Here is a 19,149-nt window from a genome sequence, read left to right on the forward strand (position 1 = left end):
AGTGTCCGATCTGTCTGCCGCAATCCCGCTAAAAATCGCAGATTACCACCATTACTAGTAAAAAAAAAAAATAAATAATAAAAATGCCATAAACCTATTCATTTTGTAGATGCTATAGCTTTTGTGCAAGCCAATCAATATACGCCTATTGTGATTTTTTTTTTTTTTTTTTTTAACCAAAAATATGTAGAATACATATTGGCCTAAACTGACGAATAAATGTTTTTTTTTTATACATGTATTATAGCAAAAAAAAAAAAAAATTATTTTTTCAAAATTGTCGCTCCGTTTTGTTTTTTTTGTTTTTTGCACTATAAAAACGCAGGAGGTGATCAAATACCACCAAAAGAAAGCTATTTGTGGGGAAAAGAAAAAAAAAATGATGATGTCAATTTTGTTTGGGTACAGCATCGCACAACTGCGCAATTGTCAGTTAAAGCAACGTAGTGCAGTATCACAAAAAAATTGGCCTGGTCATTAAGGGGGCAAATCCTTCCGTGGCTGAAGTTGTTAATGTCACTTTAAAAGACTATCACTAAAACTGTAGTCCAAAAACATTCAGGTGGCCAGTAAATCTATGAATGGCTGTGATTTGAGCCATCACCGGACAGCGCAGAGCCCAGACATGTACAGAGTCAGAGTGCCTCTATATCTTGTGATTGCTGTGAACCAATCATGCATTTCAAGAGCCAAAGCACTCTTCCCTTCCTCAGTGATCACTAAAGGATAAAACTTGAATGGACTAAGTGGAACAATGACTACGTATATCTTCATTAGGACCAGAATTGGACTCTATCCACTCCAACCCCCCCAAACCTTTGGTGTGCCCTGATGAAGGGTGAATGGTATGGCCAACCCTTTGGGTGTGTCCTGATGAAGGATGAATGGGCTGGTTACCCCACCAAAAGAGTGTTGGTTGTCTTTTTATATCACAAAAGAAAACCAAAGTGTTTCAGGGCCGCTGCTATCTCTTCATCGGGGCCATCCAAATGATTTAACTTGAATGGGATTCTTGTGGAGCAAAGTTATTGCTGAGCACCATTCAAGTTTTATCCATTGGTGCCCACCATGTTGAAGGGAATGTGGTCAGTGACCACACTGATCAATATAAGGACCAAAAATGACTGGACAGTAAAAGGGATCCACTGAGTACATTTAAGTTTTCTCTTTTGGTGAGCCCTGATGAAGGGGGAGTGGTCTGGCCCCCAAAACATGCTTGCTGTCTTTTTATATGACCAAATAACATTATCTTGGAGACTCATCCTTTTTTGGCCTACAGCTCCTTTCGGTTTGTTCTGTAGTCCAGCAGATGACTTACATGACCCTTTACTGCAGCATATTACTAACCAGCAGCTGCCTTTTAACATTCCAGTCTTTCACAGAAGAGGCAAGAAGAGAACTGTAAATAGGCCTTTTATTAAACTTTTGTGAAAAAGACAAGGGAGTTTCATCTTCCTTTGAATCTCAGCACTAGGGACATCACTTGCCGACATCTCTCAGGCTCCGGTACACAGGACAGCTCTGGGTAAAGATATAAATCTGGGTCCTGAGGCTCCTCTTGGAATGAACGCATGTCGCGGGCACCGAAGTAATTGAGTTCCGCTGACTTCACGGATGCCTTATAGGCTTAATAATGCAGCATTGCCATGGTGCCTGTATCCAGATCCATTTACAAGGAACTTCTCCTAAACTGCCCTGCGGAGCTAATAATTTACTGTGATCGTTCTCACCTGGAGCTGCGACAGCAATAAAAATACAGAGTCATACAAGACGGCAAAAGAAGACGAAGGAGATCTTTTTGTGCTTGCAGTCTGTTGGCACAGATGAACTTGCTCCCCACTAGCATGCAGCTAATTAAAGATGGGGCCCCCCCCACCCTCGCCAATTTAATTGTGTTGACACGGTGGGCGAGTCAGTATTCCTGAGTCTGTCCATCCTCCGGGGTCTGCAGGCTGGTCCGTAGTTTGTACATGTGGTTTAGGGATTCGGTGAAAAAAGTCGAGATTGTGTTAATCTCCATCAGCGTCAAATTGTCCAGCTGGCAAAGAAGAGAGAGAGAAGCGTCACAGTTGGGAGCGAACAAGCAGGTGGATCAGAGGAGGCCAAGCTGGCCGGGAAATTGCTGAGCCAAGTTGGACGCGGGGACAGAGGACAACAGTTGTAGCTACAAAACCAGGAATAAAAAGAACAGCTTCCGTTCTGCAAATGTGTGCAAAGACGCACTGGCTCTCGGCGTGGACATATTTCCACGCACATGGTATTTTCCAGTCCTCGGCTTTTCACAATGGCTCATACTGTTGTATATGGCAAAGCTGAACTCCACGCAAGCAGCTAAACACACACATAAAATACATACGTGGGAGCAGTTTTTACCCGCCAAAGAAATGGTTATCTGGTTATCCAGTTCTGGGAGGAGACCTGACCTGATTTTTTTTTATACTGCAATCCAGCAACAATTACAGGTCACGTCCCTCCCCAACATACATGTACAAATGACAACATCAGCCACCCAGTGACATTGACGCCATTATACACAAGACAACTGTAATGGAGATAAACATTTCATTATAAAGCCCATGATTGCTGGGAGCCCAGGGGTTCAAAACACAAGACATAGCAATAAATACAGAAGACAAAGTCAATAGCAAAAAGGTAGACATGGAATGGGAATAAACTTAACAAAGGGGGTTATGCCCAATAATTATCCAGAGCTCCACCGATTGTTCAAAGTTTTGCTATTGCCTTTGTCTTATGCATTAACACTAGTGTTGGGCGAGCGGTTCAGGCCAAGCAAAAGTTCGACCTGAACATTGCCTGTTCACCCGTTCGGTAAACCTATACCAGACCCTTATCCGAGCATGCAGGAAAGGGGGGGGGAACGAGCGAGCACCCCCCCAACCTGAACCGAACCAGGCCACGTGCTCTCAACATGGGAGGAGTCTTATCAGAATCTGGAAGCCCCCCTTTAACAAGGGGGGCCCCCAGATCCCACCACCCCCTCTGTGTGAATGAGTATAGGTTACATGGTATCCCTACCCATTCACCAAAAGTGAATAAAGACAGTACAAGTACACTAATTAGCTGCAGGGCCAGGTCATCAAATAGGAGGAGATGATTGATTCCGCAGCTCATTGGAGAATAAAGAGAGTGTACGTTCAAATTCATCTCTATAGCAGAATTTCAGAGGACAATCCAAGCTTATCTCTAGTTACAAATAAGTGGGGATTTCCTTCCGCTTCCTGTTGTGTCCCAAAGTCAGAAAGTGAGGGGAGATCTCCCCAGTAGGACACAAATGGCAAATGAAGAGTTTGAAAGTGTATGTTCTCCTTTTCAGAAAAACTGAAAAAGGTGATCCCTGAACACCCTTCACCACTCCCCAGACGGCACTGTTCATACCTCTGTGGATGACGAGCTGTAAGTGCACACGCAACCACTCCATGGATTCGAAACCCCCATTCTTTCGCCCCTTCTTTCTGCAGGGCTTCCGGGATGGATCACTCCTTTTCTCTGGGCTGGCTAATGAGAATCATTCTGATCCACCCTGGAAGTGCTGCACAGAGAAGAGGGAGAAGAGTGGGGATCCCAATTTCCCAGACCCCTGTGATGGCTGCATGGAGACTGACAGTTCATCACCAAGGCAAGTACAGTGTTCTTTCCGCTTTTTTCTGAAAAAGGTGAATCCTTTAACTGCTCTAGTACTGCTTTGGATACATTTTAAAGCTGAAATCCAGGTAGCTCTAAAAAAAAAAAAAAAAAAAAAAAAAAAAATAAAAATTCCCCCTTGCAGTGGGCCACCCCTGCACTGCAAGGGTTAAATATCCTCTTTGGTCTAGAACACCAGTTCAATGCAATTTTACTTACCCTGACCCTCGCTGCCCCAGACTCCTTCACTTTGTGCGGCTGGTTTCCTCTTCAACGCTCAGTTGATCGCACCCTGTCATCCATGTATGATGGAAAACCTGCTGTCCTGCATTGTAAGCAAGGATGCCAAGGGGCACTCCCACAACGTGGTGCATTGGAGGGAAGAGGGGAGCGCCTGATGGGGCTTTTGGGGATTGGGGAAGTGGGGTCAAGGGATATGGTAAGTAAAATTGCCTTGTAACAGTTCCCTAGACAAGAATGCATATAACCCTTGCAGTGCTGTGGGAACCCCTATTGAAAGGGTAGTTTAGATCTCCCAGGAGTTCAGCTTTAAGATAAAATTCAGTCCAGTTAGGTAGAAGTTTTTTTTTTTTTTTTTTTTTTAATTCGGAATATATACAAATCACATATCCAGAAGCCTCAGATCTGCTTTAACCGTCTCACACCCAGTGGTATCACTGTCAAACACATTGGTACCTTAGCGTGAGCTTCTTGTTCCCGCACAAAGCTGTCTGCAGACAGTCGGAGTTTGGCAATTCGCGTGTCCCATGTGTCCTTAACAAGCGTCCTGATCTCATCAGCTTTTGGGATGTTGTCTGAGGCGCTGCAAACAAAAACAGTGTTAAAAAGCTAAAAAAATAAAAAAAATAATATATAAAAAAAAAAAAAAAAAAAACACAAACACTCTCCAGGGTATTTTCAGACAGTACACTTGTTTTAATTGATGTTCACCGAAGAATAAATTCAGTGAAAGCCTGTAAATTTTTTACCTGCTTGCCATTTCACATGTTCAGAGGCTTTTAATGTACAAGTCAGTAGGCGACAACTCACTGCTGAGTTGCAGACAGCACAGTCACCACCCCACTGAACTGCTGCGATAAAACAAATGGCATATAAATTATAGGTAGAGCCAACTAAAAAGGCTTATATTAGGTGACATCCCGGTCTATAGATTTCTATTGAGCTAATAAAGTGCAGTAAGCCCTGGTTAACACTAGTGCGACTTTAAAACTGCGCTACTTCAGTGCGCTTTCAAAGCCGCAGATCAGTGTAATTTGTACCTCCGATTTCTTTATGGCTTGTGACTTCGTTTAACAGAAATTTATGCAAGTTGCAATGAAATTGGAAAAAAAAAAAAAAAAAAAAAAAAGTAGCGCAGGAACCTTTTTCAAAGTTTCATTGCCGGCAACGGGGTGCGACTTGTGATTCGATTTGGAACTGTCAAATTGCATGACAAATCGCACCAGTGTGAACGAGGGCTGAAGCACATGTAAATTATATATTACCAGCCCTCAAAATTTTCGACTCGCCTGCTCGCATTTGGCGAGTGGAAATTAGATTAGGGGGAGTGTGGGGCTGCTTCGGAAGGAGGGGCGGGTTAGGCGGGGTTGAATGGGAGCCAGCGATCGGCCAGGAAACTGTGGAAGAGAGGGAAGAGGAGAGCTGGCCGGATCACACAGAGCGAGGATCCCCTGCTGTTACACATCTTGGATTTGAAATGCCCAGCTGGCCGATGTCAAAGTCCTGCCTTCTGGACTGGCTCCTATGATAGACAGCACACTAGTCCAATGCCGGAAAATTGGACCAGTGTGCGTCTATCATAGGTGTCGGAGCAGGAGATTCCCGCTCTGTGTGATCCAGCAGCTTTCATTCCTGTGATCCCCAAGCACTGGTGAGGCTGCACTGAGGTTTGAAATTTTGAGCCCCGTTATTATATATTGCCTAAAAAATTAAAAATAAAACCTTTCAATTCTTATTACATACCATGAAAGTATTCATACCCCTTGAAATGTTACAAACAAAAACATAAATATTTTATGTGATATACAAACACAAAGTTGCACATAATTGTGACGTGGAAGGAAAATGATAAATGGTTTCCAAAATGTTTACAAATAAATATGAAATGTGTGGGGTACATTTGTATTCCGCCCCCCGGAGTCAATACTTTGTAGAACCTCCTTTCACTGCAATTAAGGCTGCAAGTCTTTTTGGGGTTGTCTCTACCAGCTTTGCACATCTAGAGAGGGACATTTTTGCCCATTCTTCTTTGCAAAATATCTCAAGCTCTGTCAGATTGGATGGAGAGCGTCTGTGAACAGCAATTTTCATGTCTTGCCAAAGATTCTCAATTGGATTTAGGTCTGGACTTTAACTGGGCCATTCTAACACATGAATATGCTTTGATCTAAACCATTACATTGTAGCTCTGGCTATATGTTTAGGGCCATTGTCCTGCTGGAAGGTGAACCTCCGCCCCAGTCTCAAGACTTTTTCAGGCTAACAGGTTTTCTTCTAAGATTGCCCTGTATTTGGCTTCATCCATCTTCCCGTCAACAATGACCAGTTTCCCTGTTCCTGTTGAACAAAAGCATCCCCACAACATGCTGCCACCAACATGTTTCATGGTGGGGATGGTGTGTTCAGGGTGATGTGCAGTGTTAGTTTTCCGCCACACATAGCGTTTTGCTTTTATACCAAAGTCAAATTTTGGTCTCATCTGACCAGAGCACCTTCTTCCACATGTTTGCTGTGTCCCCCACATGGCTTCTTGCAAACTGCAAACAGGACTTCTTATGGCTTTCTTTCAACAATGGCTTTCTTCTTCTCACTCTTCTGTGGAGAACAGGACTAATGCCCCGTACACACGATCGGAAATGCCGCCAACAAAACTCCATTGAGAGCTTTTGGTTGGAAAATGCAACCGTGTGTATGCTCCATCGGACTTTTGCTGGCGGAATTCCAGCCAGCAAAAGATTAAGAGCAGGTTCTCTATTTTTCGGTCGGAAAAAAGTTCCTACTTGAAAATGCTTCTGTCTGTATGCAGTTCTCATGCGCAAAAAAACACGCATGCTCAGAAGCATTGAACTTAATTTTCCTGTCTCGTCGTGTTGTACGTCACCGCGTTCTTGACAGTCGAAAGTTCAAACAACTTGTGTGACTGTGTATGCAAGCCAAGCTTGAGCGGAATCCCATCGGAAAAGCCATCATATCTTTTTCCGACCAAAATCCCAATCGTGTGTACGCGGCATGATAGTTGTCCTGTGGACAGATTCTCCCACCTGAGCTGTGGATCTCTGCAGCTCCTCCAGAGTTACCATGGACCTCTTGGCGGCTTCTCTTATGAAAGCTCTCCTTGCCCGGCCTGTCAGTTTAGGTGGACGGCCATGTCTTGGTAGGTTTGCAGTTGTGCCATACTCTTTCCATTTTCGGATGATGGATTGAGCAGTGCTCTGTGAGATGTTCAAAGCTTGGGATATTTTTTTTTTTTTTCTTTATAACCTAACCCTGCTTTACACTTCTCCACATCTTTATCCCTGACCTGTCTGGTGTGTTCCTTGGTCTTCATGATGCTGTTTGTTCACTAAGGTTCTCTAATAAACCTCTGAGGGCCTCACAGAACATCTGTATTTATACTAAGATTAAATTACACACAGGTGGACTCTATTTGCTAATTAGGTGACTTCTGAAGGCAATTGGTTCCACTGGATTTTAGTTAGAGGTATCAGAGTAAAGGGGCTGAATACAAATGCCCCCCACACTTTTCACATATTTGCAAAAAAAAAAAAAAAAAAAAAATATTGAAAAACCATTTATCGTTTTCCTTCCACTCCACAATTATGTGCCACTTTGTGTTGGTCTATCACATAAAATCCCAATAAAATACATTTACAGTTGTAACATGACAAAATGAAAAAAATTTCAAGGGGGTTTTCAAGGGCTATGAATACTTTTGGAGGCACTGTACCCTAATGTGAAGTCATCACTGGGTCTCCCTATGCAATGCAGGCAGATCATGGCTGGTGGGAGGGGCTGGCAGGGTGCTGTACATAGCTTCCTGAATACATCACAGCACCCTGCCTCAGTACTCCTCAGCCCTAATAATGCAAGCAGCGGGATGGCTCTTAGAGGAAGTTATGCAATTATCAAATCACCTGGGATGGTTGTCAGTCTGGAGAAGTGGGCATTCTTGGACAGGCTGTATTTGGATACTGACACCCCCACGTGTGATGCTGAGCCTCCACTATTGAAAGAACTGAAAGCCAATGAATGAAAGGGGTGGAACAGGGATAGTCAGATTGTGGAGGAAAGGGCTACATGATGCTGAACGCCCTCCAGCCAGGAAATGAGGCGGGCTCTGTGTGACTTCCTGCAGCTTCTAATGCACATTATGAGAAGCTCACAGTGTGCAGTGAAATCAGAGTAAGCCCATTTCGGTCCAGGAGAGGAGCCGGTACAACTGTGCAAGACTGAGGATCATGGTTTAGCCAGGACAAAATATTAGGAGGTTTGACCACATAGAGCTTTTGGCAGACAGGCTGTGCAGGAGATATGCAATGGGAAAGCGGTGGCTTTTTAAAACCAGAACAGAGCTTTGCAGTGTGCTGGGGATGATGAAAAGCATTGGAGATTTTTTTTTTTTTTTAAAGTACAGAGAGGTGAACTAACCCTTTAAGTCGATGCAAGGTGGCTGCTTAACTTCTATTATCCCAACCGAGAGTCTTTTAACATCCCACTGAGATAAATGTACAATTATACATACAATATCACCTTCAAGGTATTATGACTTACTGGTTCAGCAGTAATTTAGTGAGCTCCATGTAATGCAGGTTCGGCATGGGGGTGAAGGTCTCCTCTCGACGTTCGTTGTCCCGGATCTGCTCCAGCTTTTCTGAAAATGGATACATTTATGAACAAATGGCTGATGGATGTTGTGCAAACCCCCATGGTTTCAATTCATTTCCTTTGAGCCCTGATGAAGAGGGCAGAGCCTGTGAAAACGTGATGGTTTTGTAAACAATTTATCTTTGGATTAAACTTGTATCTGTACTGTAATATCATAATTAAGGAAATAAAAAACATCGAATCGCTACGACTGCTGTCCACTTCAGTTGGGGATCGGTGTACTTGGGCTGCTGTCATTCTCTTACCTGTGAAAAGGACAAAAATATCACTTACCCACATCCATCCACTCCGGGGGGACGATGCGACATTTCTGCCTCTGCTTCAGATTGATAGCCATCCAGAGCGGGACCTGGACAGGCAGACCGGGATTGAATGGGCCCAAATCACCCTGGGAAGGGAAAACCGGCAGCGTTAATGGAAATCCAAAGTTTACCGATTGTAAAAGAAAAAAGAAAAATGTTCAATCTAGTCTGCAGCATATACCTGTGTGAGGGCCGTGTTTACCTGCGTGGGGATGCACAGGTGTTCCGTGCATCTCATCCCATTATTCATGTCAGCTGGGGACACATCAGCTGCTGCTCCAAATTTGACAGCTGTGCGCCCCCAAACGCACGCTGCCTGCTTTCAGGGCCGCGCACCCACACGTCTGTCACATTGGAATGTACCATGGCGCTGTACATCTTGTCTAGTCTCCCATTATACTATTGATCGGGGGTTATTATCTAGTTGCCGCCCACCACCAGCACATTTACTGCCAGGCTGGATGTAAAACATGTCATCCAGCTAAGGGCACAGAGAGCACTGCTCCCGTGATCGCTGTGTCCACCAATTGCAGCTTGTGCAGCAGGCAGGGGATCAGGTGATCACTAGGTAGAGCTGGGCTATTTTCTCAAAAAAAAAAAAAACCCCCCCCACTTGATTCAGGATTAGAATTTTTTTTTTTTTTTTGATGGACACCGCGCCAGTCCTGAGGAGCTGCGGGCAGGAGTTTTAAGGCGAGGCCGCGGCTTCAGCCTAGTCCGCAGCGTCCGGCCTCAGGGACTAGGCCGAAGCCGCGGCCTCACCCAAAAACTCCTGCCCGCAGCTCCTCAGGACTGGCGCTGTGTCAGCGCCGATCCTGGTTAAAAAAAAAAAAAAAAATCAATTTGCTGAAAATTTGACTCGATTTGACCTCTCAACTCGATTCAAATAGATTCAAATAGATTTTTTTCCCCCAGCCCTATCACTAGGTCAACATACTGTAGCTGTTATAAATGAAATTTAATTCATGACAGCTCAAAACATTGCTTTTGCATAATGTGAAAGATGAAGTTACGCCGAGTAAATAGATACCCAACATGTCACCTTTCAAAATTGCACGCGCTTGTGGAATGGCGCCAAACTTTGCTACTCAAAAATCCCCATAGGCGACGCTTTAAAATTTTTTTACTGGTTACATCTTTTGAGTTACAGAGGAGGCCTAGGGCCAAAATTATTGCTCTCGCTCTACCGATCGCAGCGATACCTCACATGTGTGGTTTGAACACCGTTTTCATATGTGGGTGGGACTTACGCATGCATTCGCTTCTGCATGCAAGCACACAGGGACGTTTTTTTTTTTTATTGTTCATTTTACTTTATTTTAGTTTGATGCTTTTTTCCAAAAGAAAAATTTTTTGACCACTTTTATTCCTATTACAAGGAATGTAAACATCCCTTGTAATAGGAATATGGCATGACAGGACCTCTTTGCAGTGAGATATGGGGTCAATAAGACCCCACATCTCACCTCTAGGCTGGGAAGCCTGAAATAAAAAAAAAATAAAAAAATAAAAAAAAGATCCCGGCTTTGATCGTAGCGGTGAGTCGGTAGAAGCACCGGAGAGCGGCAGGAGGGGGGGGGGGGGAATGATCAAGCAGTGGAACAGCCGATATGATCATTCTTATGGTGTAGGGAATAACCGACTGAAAAAGCTGATATCTGAATGATGCCTGTAGCTGCACCCATCATTCAGATATCCCCGCACAAAGTCAAGGACGTATGGCCGGCGGGGGGGGGGGTTAAAACGCATTTTTTTTTTTTAAACACAAAGTTGTCGATTTATACAATATTTCTAACACATAGCATGTATATACCAAAAATGACACCCCAAAATACATTCTCCTACTTCTCCCGAGTACGGCGATACCACATGTGTGAGACTTCCACGGCCGAGTACGGCAGAGTACGGCGGGGTATTGCAGAGTATTGCATGGCATTGCAGAGTAGTGAGGGATGGCTGAGCATGGATGGATGGATGGATGGCTGGATGTCACTGAGCAGCGCTGTGGGCACTACACATCCAGCCCACAGCGCTGCAGCCATCCATCCCCCTCTCCATTCACAGTGTACCGATCGGTACACAGGAGGGGAGGAGAGGAACCGGCGTCATCAGATGACGCCGGTTTGTTTACATGAGATGGCTCCGTCATTTGACGGAGCGATCACATGGTAAACGGCCGTGATCAGTGGCCATTTACCGGGATCCGTGATGCGCCGGGTCATATGACGTCCTCCCAGAGTTAAGCAACCACCCTGCAGCCGTCATTCGGCTATGGGCCGGTTGTTAATTTTCTATCAAAAAAAAAAAAAAAAAATTATACAGATTTTAACTTGTAAGCAACAAGTGTCAGAAATATCCTTTAGAGCCCTTGCACACTGGGGCGGTTTGCAGGCGCTATTGCGCTAATAATAGCGCCTGCAAACCGCCCCGAAAGTGCCGCTGCTTGTATTCCAGTATGAAAGCCCCGAGGGCTTGCACACTGGAGCGATGCGCTGGCAGGACGGTAAAAAAAGTCCTGCCAGCAGCATCTTCGGAGCGGTGAAGGAGCGGCGTGTATACCGCTCCTTTACCGCTCCTGCCCATTGAAATGAATGGGACGGCGCGGCTATACCGCCGGCAGAGCGCCTCTGCAGAGGCGCTTTGCGGTGGTATTTAACCCTTTCTCGGCCGCTAGTGGGAGGTAAAACCGCCCCGCTAGCGGCTGCATACCGACGGTAAAACGCCGCTAATAATAGCAGCGTTTTACCGCCGACGCCGCCCCCCGCCCCAGTGTGCAAGGGCTCTTAGGCATGAAAGGGATATATATTGGGGGGGGGGGGTGGTAGAACAGGCACAGACCATTCTGTATAGATGTTACAGGCATCTATAGCACCCGCATAGTCCATAGCGCTGTTCGAAGTGAGGAACTACAGGCCCCCCATTATAATATCATTGCTCCTGGTTACCGCTGGCTCCCATGGCACCAACATACACCATAGCGTTGTACAATTAGAGGACATACAGGTCTATGTGAGCTCCTAGTATATCATCGCTCCCTGTCGCCTTCCATAGCTCCGACACTCTCCATAGCGCAGTACAAAGCGAGACCCTACAGGAGGTGATGAGATCATCAGAATATCATTGCTTCTGGTGATTACTGACCTCTATAGCACCTGTATAGACCACGGCGCTGTACAAAGGGGGAGGGTCACACAGTAATTGGGCAGTCGCGTCCTGATTAGGCACGCCCCCTATAGCACCTGCACAGTCCATAGCATTGTACAAAGTGAGGACATGCAGGTCTATGGGGGGGGCTCCCATTATAATAGTTTTTCTTTCTATAGCGCCTGTCCTGCCCCGCCCCAGCCGGTGAAGCTCACCCCGATGAGGTAGACCTTGTCCAGACTGAAGTTGGGGATGACGGTCACCATCTCCTTCTCCGCCAGGAACTCCACCTCACAGGCGTCCATCGCACAAAAAAGCTCGTTGTTTTCCCGCGCTCACCTCTCCAGCCAATCACGGGCCGCGTGCGTTCCAGGGCAGAGTTGGTGGGAGGGGGAGATAAAGCGAAGTTTAGAGAGAGGGGGCGGGCCCTCCGTTCATAGCACTGTCTCTATATACATTGCATTCCTCCCAACCGTCACTGATTGGTCGGGACCGTCCCGGAAATCAGCCCCTCTCCCAGAATCCCACGAATCAGGGCTGAGTCCCGGAATGCCCCGCGGTGTGTGCGGGTTGTCATGGTTCCCGCACGCCGCGAGCAACACATGTTATAGCAGCCGGTATCTGTCCCGGGCACACAGAGCGGAGTGCACTGAACCCGCCCCTCCCCCTCCTCCTATGTTTTCCTGTACACAGAGGAGGAGGCGGGGGGCAGCACACAAAACAACGCGGCTGATCTGAGGTGGGATTTTAGCCGCATAAACTCAGTTCTGCCAGTGTGCCCCCCCCCCCCCCGCCAGCACCAACTACAGACTCCCCTCCTACTCTGAATATCGGGTCTCTCTCCGCTCAGCCTCTCTCCCGAGTCCCGCCAGCAGCACCTCCCCCGCCCCTGCAGCTGAATGTGCTCTTCTCTTCTGCCAGGTCTGTGACCATTTCTGTGAGACTTGCAGAGGAGGGAGGCATGGGGGAGAAGGATGGAGCTGGGATGAGGGGGGACAAGAAGGATGGAGCTGGGATGGGATGAGGGGGGACAAGAAGGATGGAGCTGGGATGGGATGAGGGGGGACAAGAAGGATGGAGCTGGGATGGGATGAGAGGGGGACAAGAAGGATGGAGCTGGGATGGGATGAGGGGGGACAAGAAAGATTGGGATGGGATGAGAGGGGGACAAGAAGGATGGAGCTGGGATGGGATGAGAAGGGACAAGAAGGATGGAGATGGGATGAGGGGGGGACAAGAAGGATGGAGATGGGATGAGGGGGGGACAAGAAGGATGGAGATGGGATGAGGGGGGACAAGAAGGATGGAGATGGGATGAGGGGGGGACAAGAAAGATGGAGATGGGATGAGGGGGGGACAAGAAAGATGGAGCTGGGATGAGGGGGAGGACAAGAATAATGGAGCTGGGATGAGGGGGGACGAGAAGGATGGGATGAGGGGGGGCAAGAAGCATGGAGATGGGATGAGAGGGGGACAAGAAGGATAGAGCTGGGATGAGAGGGGGACAAGAAGGATGGAGCTGGGATGAGAGGGGGACAAGAAGGATGGAGCTGGGATGAGAGGGGGACAAGAAGGATGGAGCTGGGATGGGATGAGAGGGGGACAAGAAGGATGGGATGAGAGGGGGACAAGAAGGATGGAGCTGGGATGGGATGAGAGGGGGACAAGAAGGATGGAGCTGGGATGAGGGGGGAGAAGAAGGATGGGATGGGATGAGAGGGGGACAAGAAGGATGGAGCTGGGATGGGATGAGAGGGGGACAAGAAGGATGGAGCTGGGATGAGGGGGGAGAAGAAGGATGGGATGGGATGAGAGGGGGACAAGAAGGATGGAGCTGGGATGGGATGAGAGGGGGACAAGAAGGATGGAGCTGGGATGAGATGAGAGGGGGACAAGAAGGATGGGATGGGATGAGAGGGGGACAAGAAGGATGGAGCTGGGATGAGATGAGAGGGGGACAAGAAGGATGGAGCTGGGATGAGGGGGGGGGCAAGAAGGATGGAGCTGGGATGGGATGAGAGGGGGACAAGAAGGATGGAGCTGGGATGAGATGAGAGGGGGACAAGAAGGATGGAGCTGGGATGAGAGGGGGACAAGAAGGATGGAGCTGGGATGAGAGGGGGACAAGAAGGATGGAGCTGGGATGAGAGGGGGACAAGAAGGATGGAGCTGGGATGGGATGAGAGGGGGACAAGAAGGATGGGATGAGAGGGGGACAAGAAGGATGGAGCTGGGATGGGATGAGAGGGGGACAAGAAGGATGGAGCTGGGATGGGATGAGAGGGGGACAAGAAGGATGGGATGAGAGGGGGACAAGAAGGATGGAGCTGGGATGGGATGAGAGGGGGACAAGAAGGATGGAGCTGGGATGAGGGGGGAGAAGAAGGATGGGATGGGATGAGAGGGGGACAAGAAGGATGGAGCTGGGATGGGATGAGAGGGGGACAAGAAGGATGGAGCTGGGATGAGATGAGAGGGGGACAAGAAGGATGGAGCTGGGATGGGATGAGAGGGGGACAAGAAGGATGGAGCTGGGATGAGATGAGAGGGGGACAAGAAGGATGGAGCTGGGATGAGGGGGGGGGGGGCAAGAAGGATGGAGCTGGGATGAGAGGGGGACAAGAAGGATGGAGCTGGGATGAGATGAGAGGGGGACAAGAAGGATGGAGCTGGGATGAGAGGGGGACAAGAAGGATGGAGCTGGGATGGGATGAGAGGGGGACAAGAAGGATGGGATGAGAGGGGGACAAGAAGGGTGGAGCTGGGATGGGATGAGAGGGGGACAAGAAGGATGGAGCTGGGATGAGGGGGGAGAAGAAGGATGGGATGGGATGAGAGGGGGACAAGAAGGATGGAGCTGGGATGGGATGAGAGGGGGACAAGAAGGATGGAGCTGGGATGAGGGGGGAGAAGAAGGATGGGATGGGATGAGAGGGGGACAAGAAGGATGGAGCTGGGATGGGATGAGAGGGGGACAAGAAGGATGGAGCTGGGATGAGATGAGAGGGGGACAAGAAGGATGGAGCTGGGATGGGATGAGAGGGGGACAAGAAGGATGGAGCTGGGATGAGATGAGAGGGGGACAAGAAGGATGGAGCTGGGATGAGGGGGGGGGCAAGAAGGATGGAGCTGGGATGGGATGAGAGGGGGACAAGAAGGATGGAGCTGGGATGAGATGAGAGGGGGACAAGAAGGATGGAGCTGGGATGAGAGGGGGACAAGAAGGATGGAGCTGGGATGAGAGGGGGACAAGAAGGATGGAGCTGGGATGAGAGGGGGACAAGAAGGATGGAGCTGGGATGGGATGAGAGGGGGACAAGAAGGATGGGATGAGAGGGGGACAAGAAGGATGGAGCTGGGATGGGATGAGAGGGGGACAAGAAGGATGGAGCTGGGATGGGATGAGAGGGGGACAAGAAGGATGGGATGAGAGGGGGACAAGAAGGATGGAGCTGGGATGGGATGAGAGGGGGACAAGAAGGATGGAGCTGGGATGAGGGGGGAGAAGAAGGATGGGATGGGATGAGAGGGGGACAAGAAGGATGGAGCTGGGATGGGATGAGAGGGGGACAAGAAGGATGGAGCTGGGATGAGGGGGGAGAAGAAGGATGGGATGGGATGAGAGGGGGACAAGAAGGATGGAGATGGGATGGGATGAGAGGGGGACAAGAAGGATGGAGCTGGGATGAGATGAGAGGGGGACAAGAAGGATGGAGCTGGGATGGGATGAGAGGGGGACAAGAAGGATGGAGCTGGGATGAGATGAGAGGGGGACAAGAAGGATGGAGCTGGGATGAGGGGGGGGGCAAGAAGGATGGAGCTGGGATGGGATGAGAGGGGGACAAGAAGGATGGAGCTGGGATGAGATGAGAGGGGGACAAGAAGGATGGAGCTGGGATGAGGGGGGGACAAGAAAGATGGAGATGGGATGAGGGGGGGACAAGAAAGATGGAGCTGGGATGAGGGGGAGGACAAGAAGGATGGAGCTGGGATGGGATGACAGGGGGACAAGAAGGATGGAGCTGGGATGAGGGGGGACGAGAAGGATGGAGCTGGGATGGGATGAGGGGGGGCAAGAAGGATGGAGATGGGATGAGAGGGGGACAAGAAGGATAGAGCTGGGATGAGGGGGGGGGCAAGAAGGATGGAGATGGGATGAGAGGGGGACAAGAAGGATGGAGCTGGGATGGGATGAGGGGGGAGAAGAAGGATGGAGCTGGGATGAGATGAGAGGGGGACAAGAAGGATGGAGCTGGGATGAGAGGGGGACAAGAAGGATGGAGCTGGGATGAGAGGGGAACAAGAAGGATGGAGCTGGGATGAGAGGGGGACAAGAAGGATGGAGCTGGGATGGGATGAGAGGGGGAGAAGAAGGATGGGATGGGATGAGAGGGGGACAAGAAGGATGGAGCTGGGATGGGATGAGAGGGGGACAAGAAGGATGGAGCTGGGATGAGGGGGGAGAAGAAGGATGGGATGGGATGAGAGGGGGACAAGAAGGATGGAGCTGGGATGGGATGAGAGGGGGACAAGAAGGATGGAGCTGGGATGAGGGGGGAGAAGAAGGATGGGATGGGATGAGAGGGGGACAAGAAGGATGGAGCTGGGATGGGATGAGAGGGGGACAAGAAGGATGGAGCTGGGATGAGATGAGAGGGGGACAAGAAGGATGGAGCTGGGATGGGATGAGAGGGGGACAAGAAGGATGGAGCTGGGATGAGATGAGAGGGGGACAAGAAGGATGGAGCTGGGATGAGGGGGGGGGCAAGAAGGATGGAGCTGGGATGGGATGAGAGGGGGACAAGAAGGATGGAGCTGGGATGAGATGAGAGGGGGACAAGAAGGATGGAGCTGGGATGAGGGGGGGGGCAAGAAGGATGGAGCTGGGATGGGATGAGAGGGGGACAAGAAGGATAGAGCTGGGATGAGGGGGGGGGCAAGAAGGATGGAGCTGGGATGGGATGAGAGGGGGACAAGAAGGATGGAGCTGGGATGGGATGAGGGGGGAGAAGAAGGATGGAGATGGGATGAGAGGGGGGCAAGAAGGATGGAGCTGGGATGGGATGAGAGGGGGACAAGAAGAATAGAGATGGGATGAGGGGGGGGCAAGAAGGATGGAGATGGGATGAGAGGGGGACAAGAAGGATGGAGCTGGGATGGGATGAGGGGGGAGAAGAAGGATGGAGCTGGGATGAGATGAGAGGGGGACAAGAAGGATGGAGCTGGGATGAGAGGGGGACAAGAAGGATGGAGCTGGGATGAGAGGGGGACAAGAAGGATGGAGCTGGGATGGGATGAGGGGGGACAAGAAGGATGGGATGAGAGGGGGACAAGAAGGATGGAGCTGGGATGGGATGAGAGGGGGACAAGAAGGATGGAGCTGGGATGAGATGAGAGGGGGACAAGAAGGATGGAGCTGGGATGGGATGAGGGGGGACAAGAAAGATTGGGATGGGATGACGGGGGGACAAGAAGGATGGAGCTGGGATGGGATGAGAAGGGACAAGAAGGATGGAGATGGGATGAGGGGGGGACAAGAAAGATGGAGATGGGATGAGGGGGGGACAAGAAAGATGGAGCTGGGATGAGGGGGAGGACAAGAAGGATGGAGCTGGGATGGGATGACAGGGGGACAAGAAGGATGGAGCTGGGATGAGGGGGGACGAGAAGGATGGAGCTGGGATGGGATGAGGGGAGGACAAGAAGGATAGAGCTGGGATGAGGGGGGCAAGAAGGATGGAGATGGGATGAGAGGGGGGCAAGAAGGATGGAGCTGGGATGGGATTAGAGGGGGACAAGAAGGATAGAGCTGGGATGAGGGGGGGCAAGAAGGATGGAGATGGGATGAGAGGGGGACAAGAAGGATGGAGCTGGGATGGGATGAGGGGGGAGAAGAAGGATGGAGCTGGGATGAGATGAGAGGGGGACAAGAAGGATGGGATGAGAGGGGGACAAGAAGGATGGAGCTGGGATGGGATGAGAGGGGGACAAGAAGGATGGAGCTTGGATGAGATGAGAGGGGGACAAGAAGGATGGAGCTGGGATGGGATGAGAGGGGGACAAGAAGGATGGAGCTGGGATGAGATGAGAGGGGGACAAGAAGGATGGAGCTGGGATGAGGGGGGGGCAAGAAGGATGGAGCTGGGATGGGATGAGAGGCGGACAAGAAGGATGGAGCTGGGATGAGATGAGAGGGGGACAAGAAGGATGGAGCTGGGATGAGGGGGGGGGCAAGAAGGATGAAGCTGGGATGGGATGAGAGGGGGACAAGAAGGATGGAGCTGGGATGAGAGGGGGACAAGAAGGATGGAGCTGGGATGGGATGAGAGGGGGACAAGAAGGATGGAGCTGGGATGGGATGAGAGGGGGACAAGAAGGATGGAGCTGGGATGAGATGAGAGGGGGACAAGAAGGATGGAGCTGGGATGAGGGGGGGCAAGAAGGATGGAGCTGGGATGGGATGAGAGGGGGACAAGAAGGATGGAGCTGGGATGAGAGGGGGACAAGAAGGATGGAGCTGGGATGGGATGAGAGGGGGACAAGAAGGATGGAGCTGGGATGGGATGAGAGGGGGACAAGAAGGATGGAGCTGGGATGAGATGAGAGGGGGACAAGAAGGATGGAGCTGGGATGAGGGGGGGGGGCAAAAAGGATGGAGCTGGGATGGGATGAGAGGGGGACAAGAAGGATGGAGCTGGGATGAGAGGGGGACAAGAAGGATGGAGCTGGGATGGGATGAGAGGGACAAGAAGGATGGAGCTGGGATGGGATGAGAGGGGGACAAGAAGGATGGAGCTGGGATGAGGGGGGGACAAGAAGGATGGAGCTGGGATGAGGGGGGACAAGAAGGATGGAGCTGGGATGGGATGAGAGGGGGACAAGAAGGATGGAGCTGGGATGGGATGAGAGGGGGACAAGAAGGATGGAGCTGGGATGAGGGGGGACAAGAAGGATGGAGCTGGGATGAGGGGGGACAAGAAGGATGGAGCTGGGATGAGGGGGGACAAGAAGGATGGAGATGGGATGAGGGGGGACAAGAAGGATGGAGATGGGATGAGGGGGGGCAAGAAGGATGGAGCTGGGATGAGGAGGAGGACAAGAAGGATGGAGCTGGGATGGGGGGGACAAGAAGGATGGAGCTGGGATGAGGGGGGAC

At 49.9% G+C, this 19,149-nt stretch overlaps 1 protein-coding gene across 1 annotated transcript; it reads right to left on the minus strand.

Moving 5' to 3' along the window:
- Nucleotides 1-1,397: 1,397 nt before the first annotated feature.
- Nucleotides 1,398-12,342, minus strand: GINS2 (GINS complex subunit 2). Its single transcript, XM_073603914.1, has 5 exons — nt 12,209-12,342; nt 8,821-8,935; nt 8,434-8,533; nt 4,339-4,465; nt 1,398-2,038 (listed from the first exon to the last, which is right to left on the minus strand). Exons 1-5 carry the CDS (start codon nt 12,296-12,298, stop codon nt 1,913-1,915), a joined length of 558 nt encoding a protein of 185 aa, XP_073460015.1. The 5' UTR covers nt 12,299-12,342; the 3' UTR covers nt 1,398-1,912.
- Between the last annotated feature and the right edge of the window lie 6,807 nt (nt 12,343-19,149).

Source organism: Aquarana catesbeiana, linkage group LG11 (assembly GCF_042186555.1).
Source record: "Aquarana catesbeiana isolate 2022-GZ linkage group LG11, ASM4218655v1, whole genome shotgun sequence".
NCBI lineage: Eukaryota > Metazoa > Chordata > Amphibia > Anura > Ranidae > Aquarana > Aquarana catesbeiana.

Excerpts from the sequence above, each read along its gene's own strand:
- GINS2 (XM_073603914.1), bottom strand. The coding sequence starts at position 12,298 with ATGGACGCCTGTGAGGTGGAGTTCCTGGCGGAGAAGGAGATGGTGACC. Across the intron at positions 4,466-8,433 it reads ACTAAATTACTGCTGAACCA|CGCCTCAGACAACATCCCAA; the intron begins GTAAGTCATAAT and ends TTTTGTTTGCAG. Across the intron at positions 2,039-4,338 it reads AACAAGAAGCTCACGCTAAG|CTGGACAATTTGACGCTGAT; the intron begins GTACCAATGTGT and ends CTTCTTTGCCAG.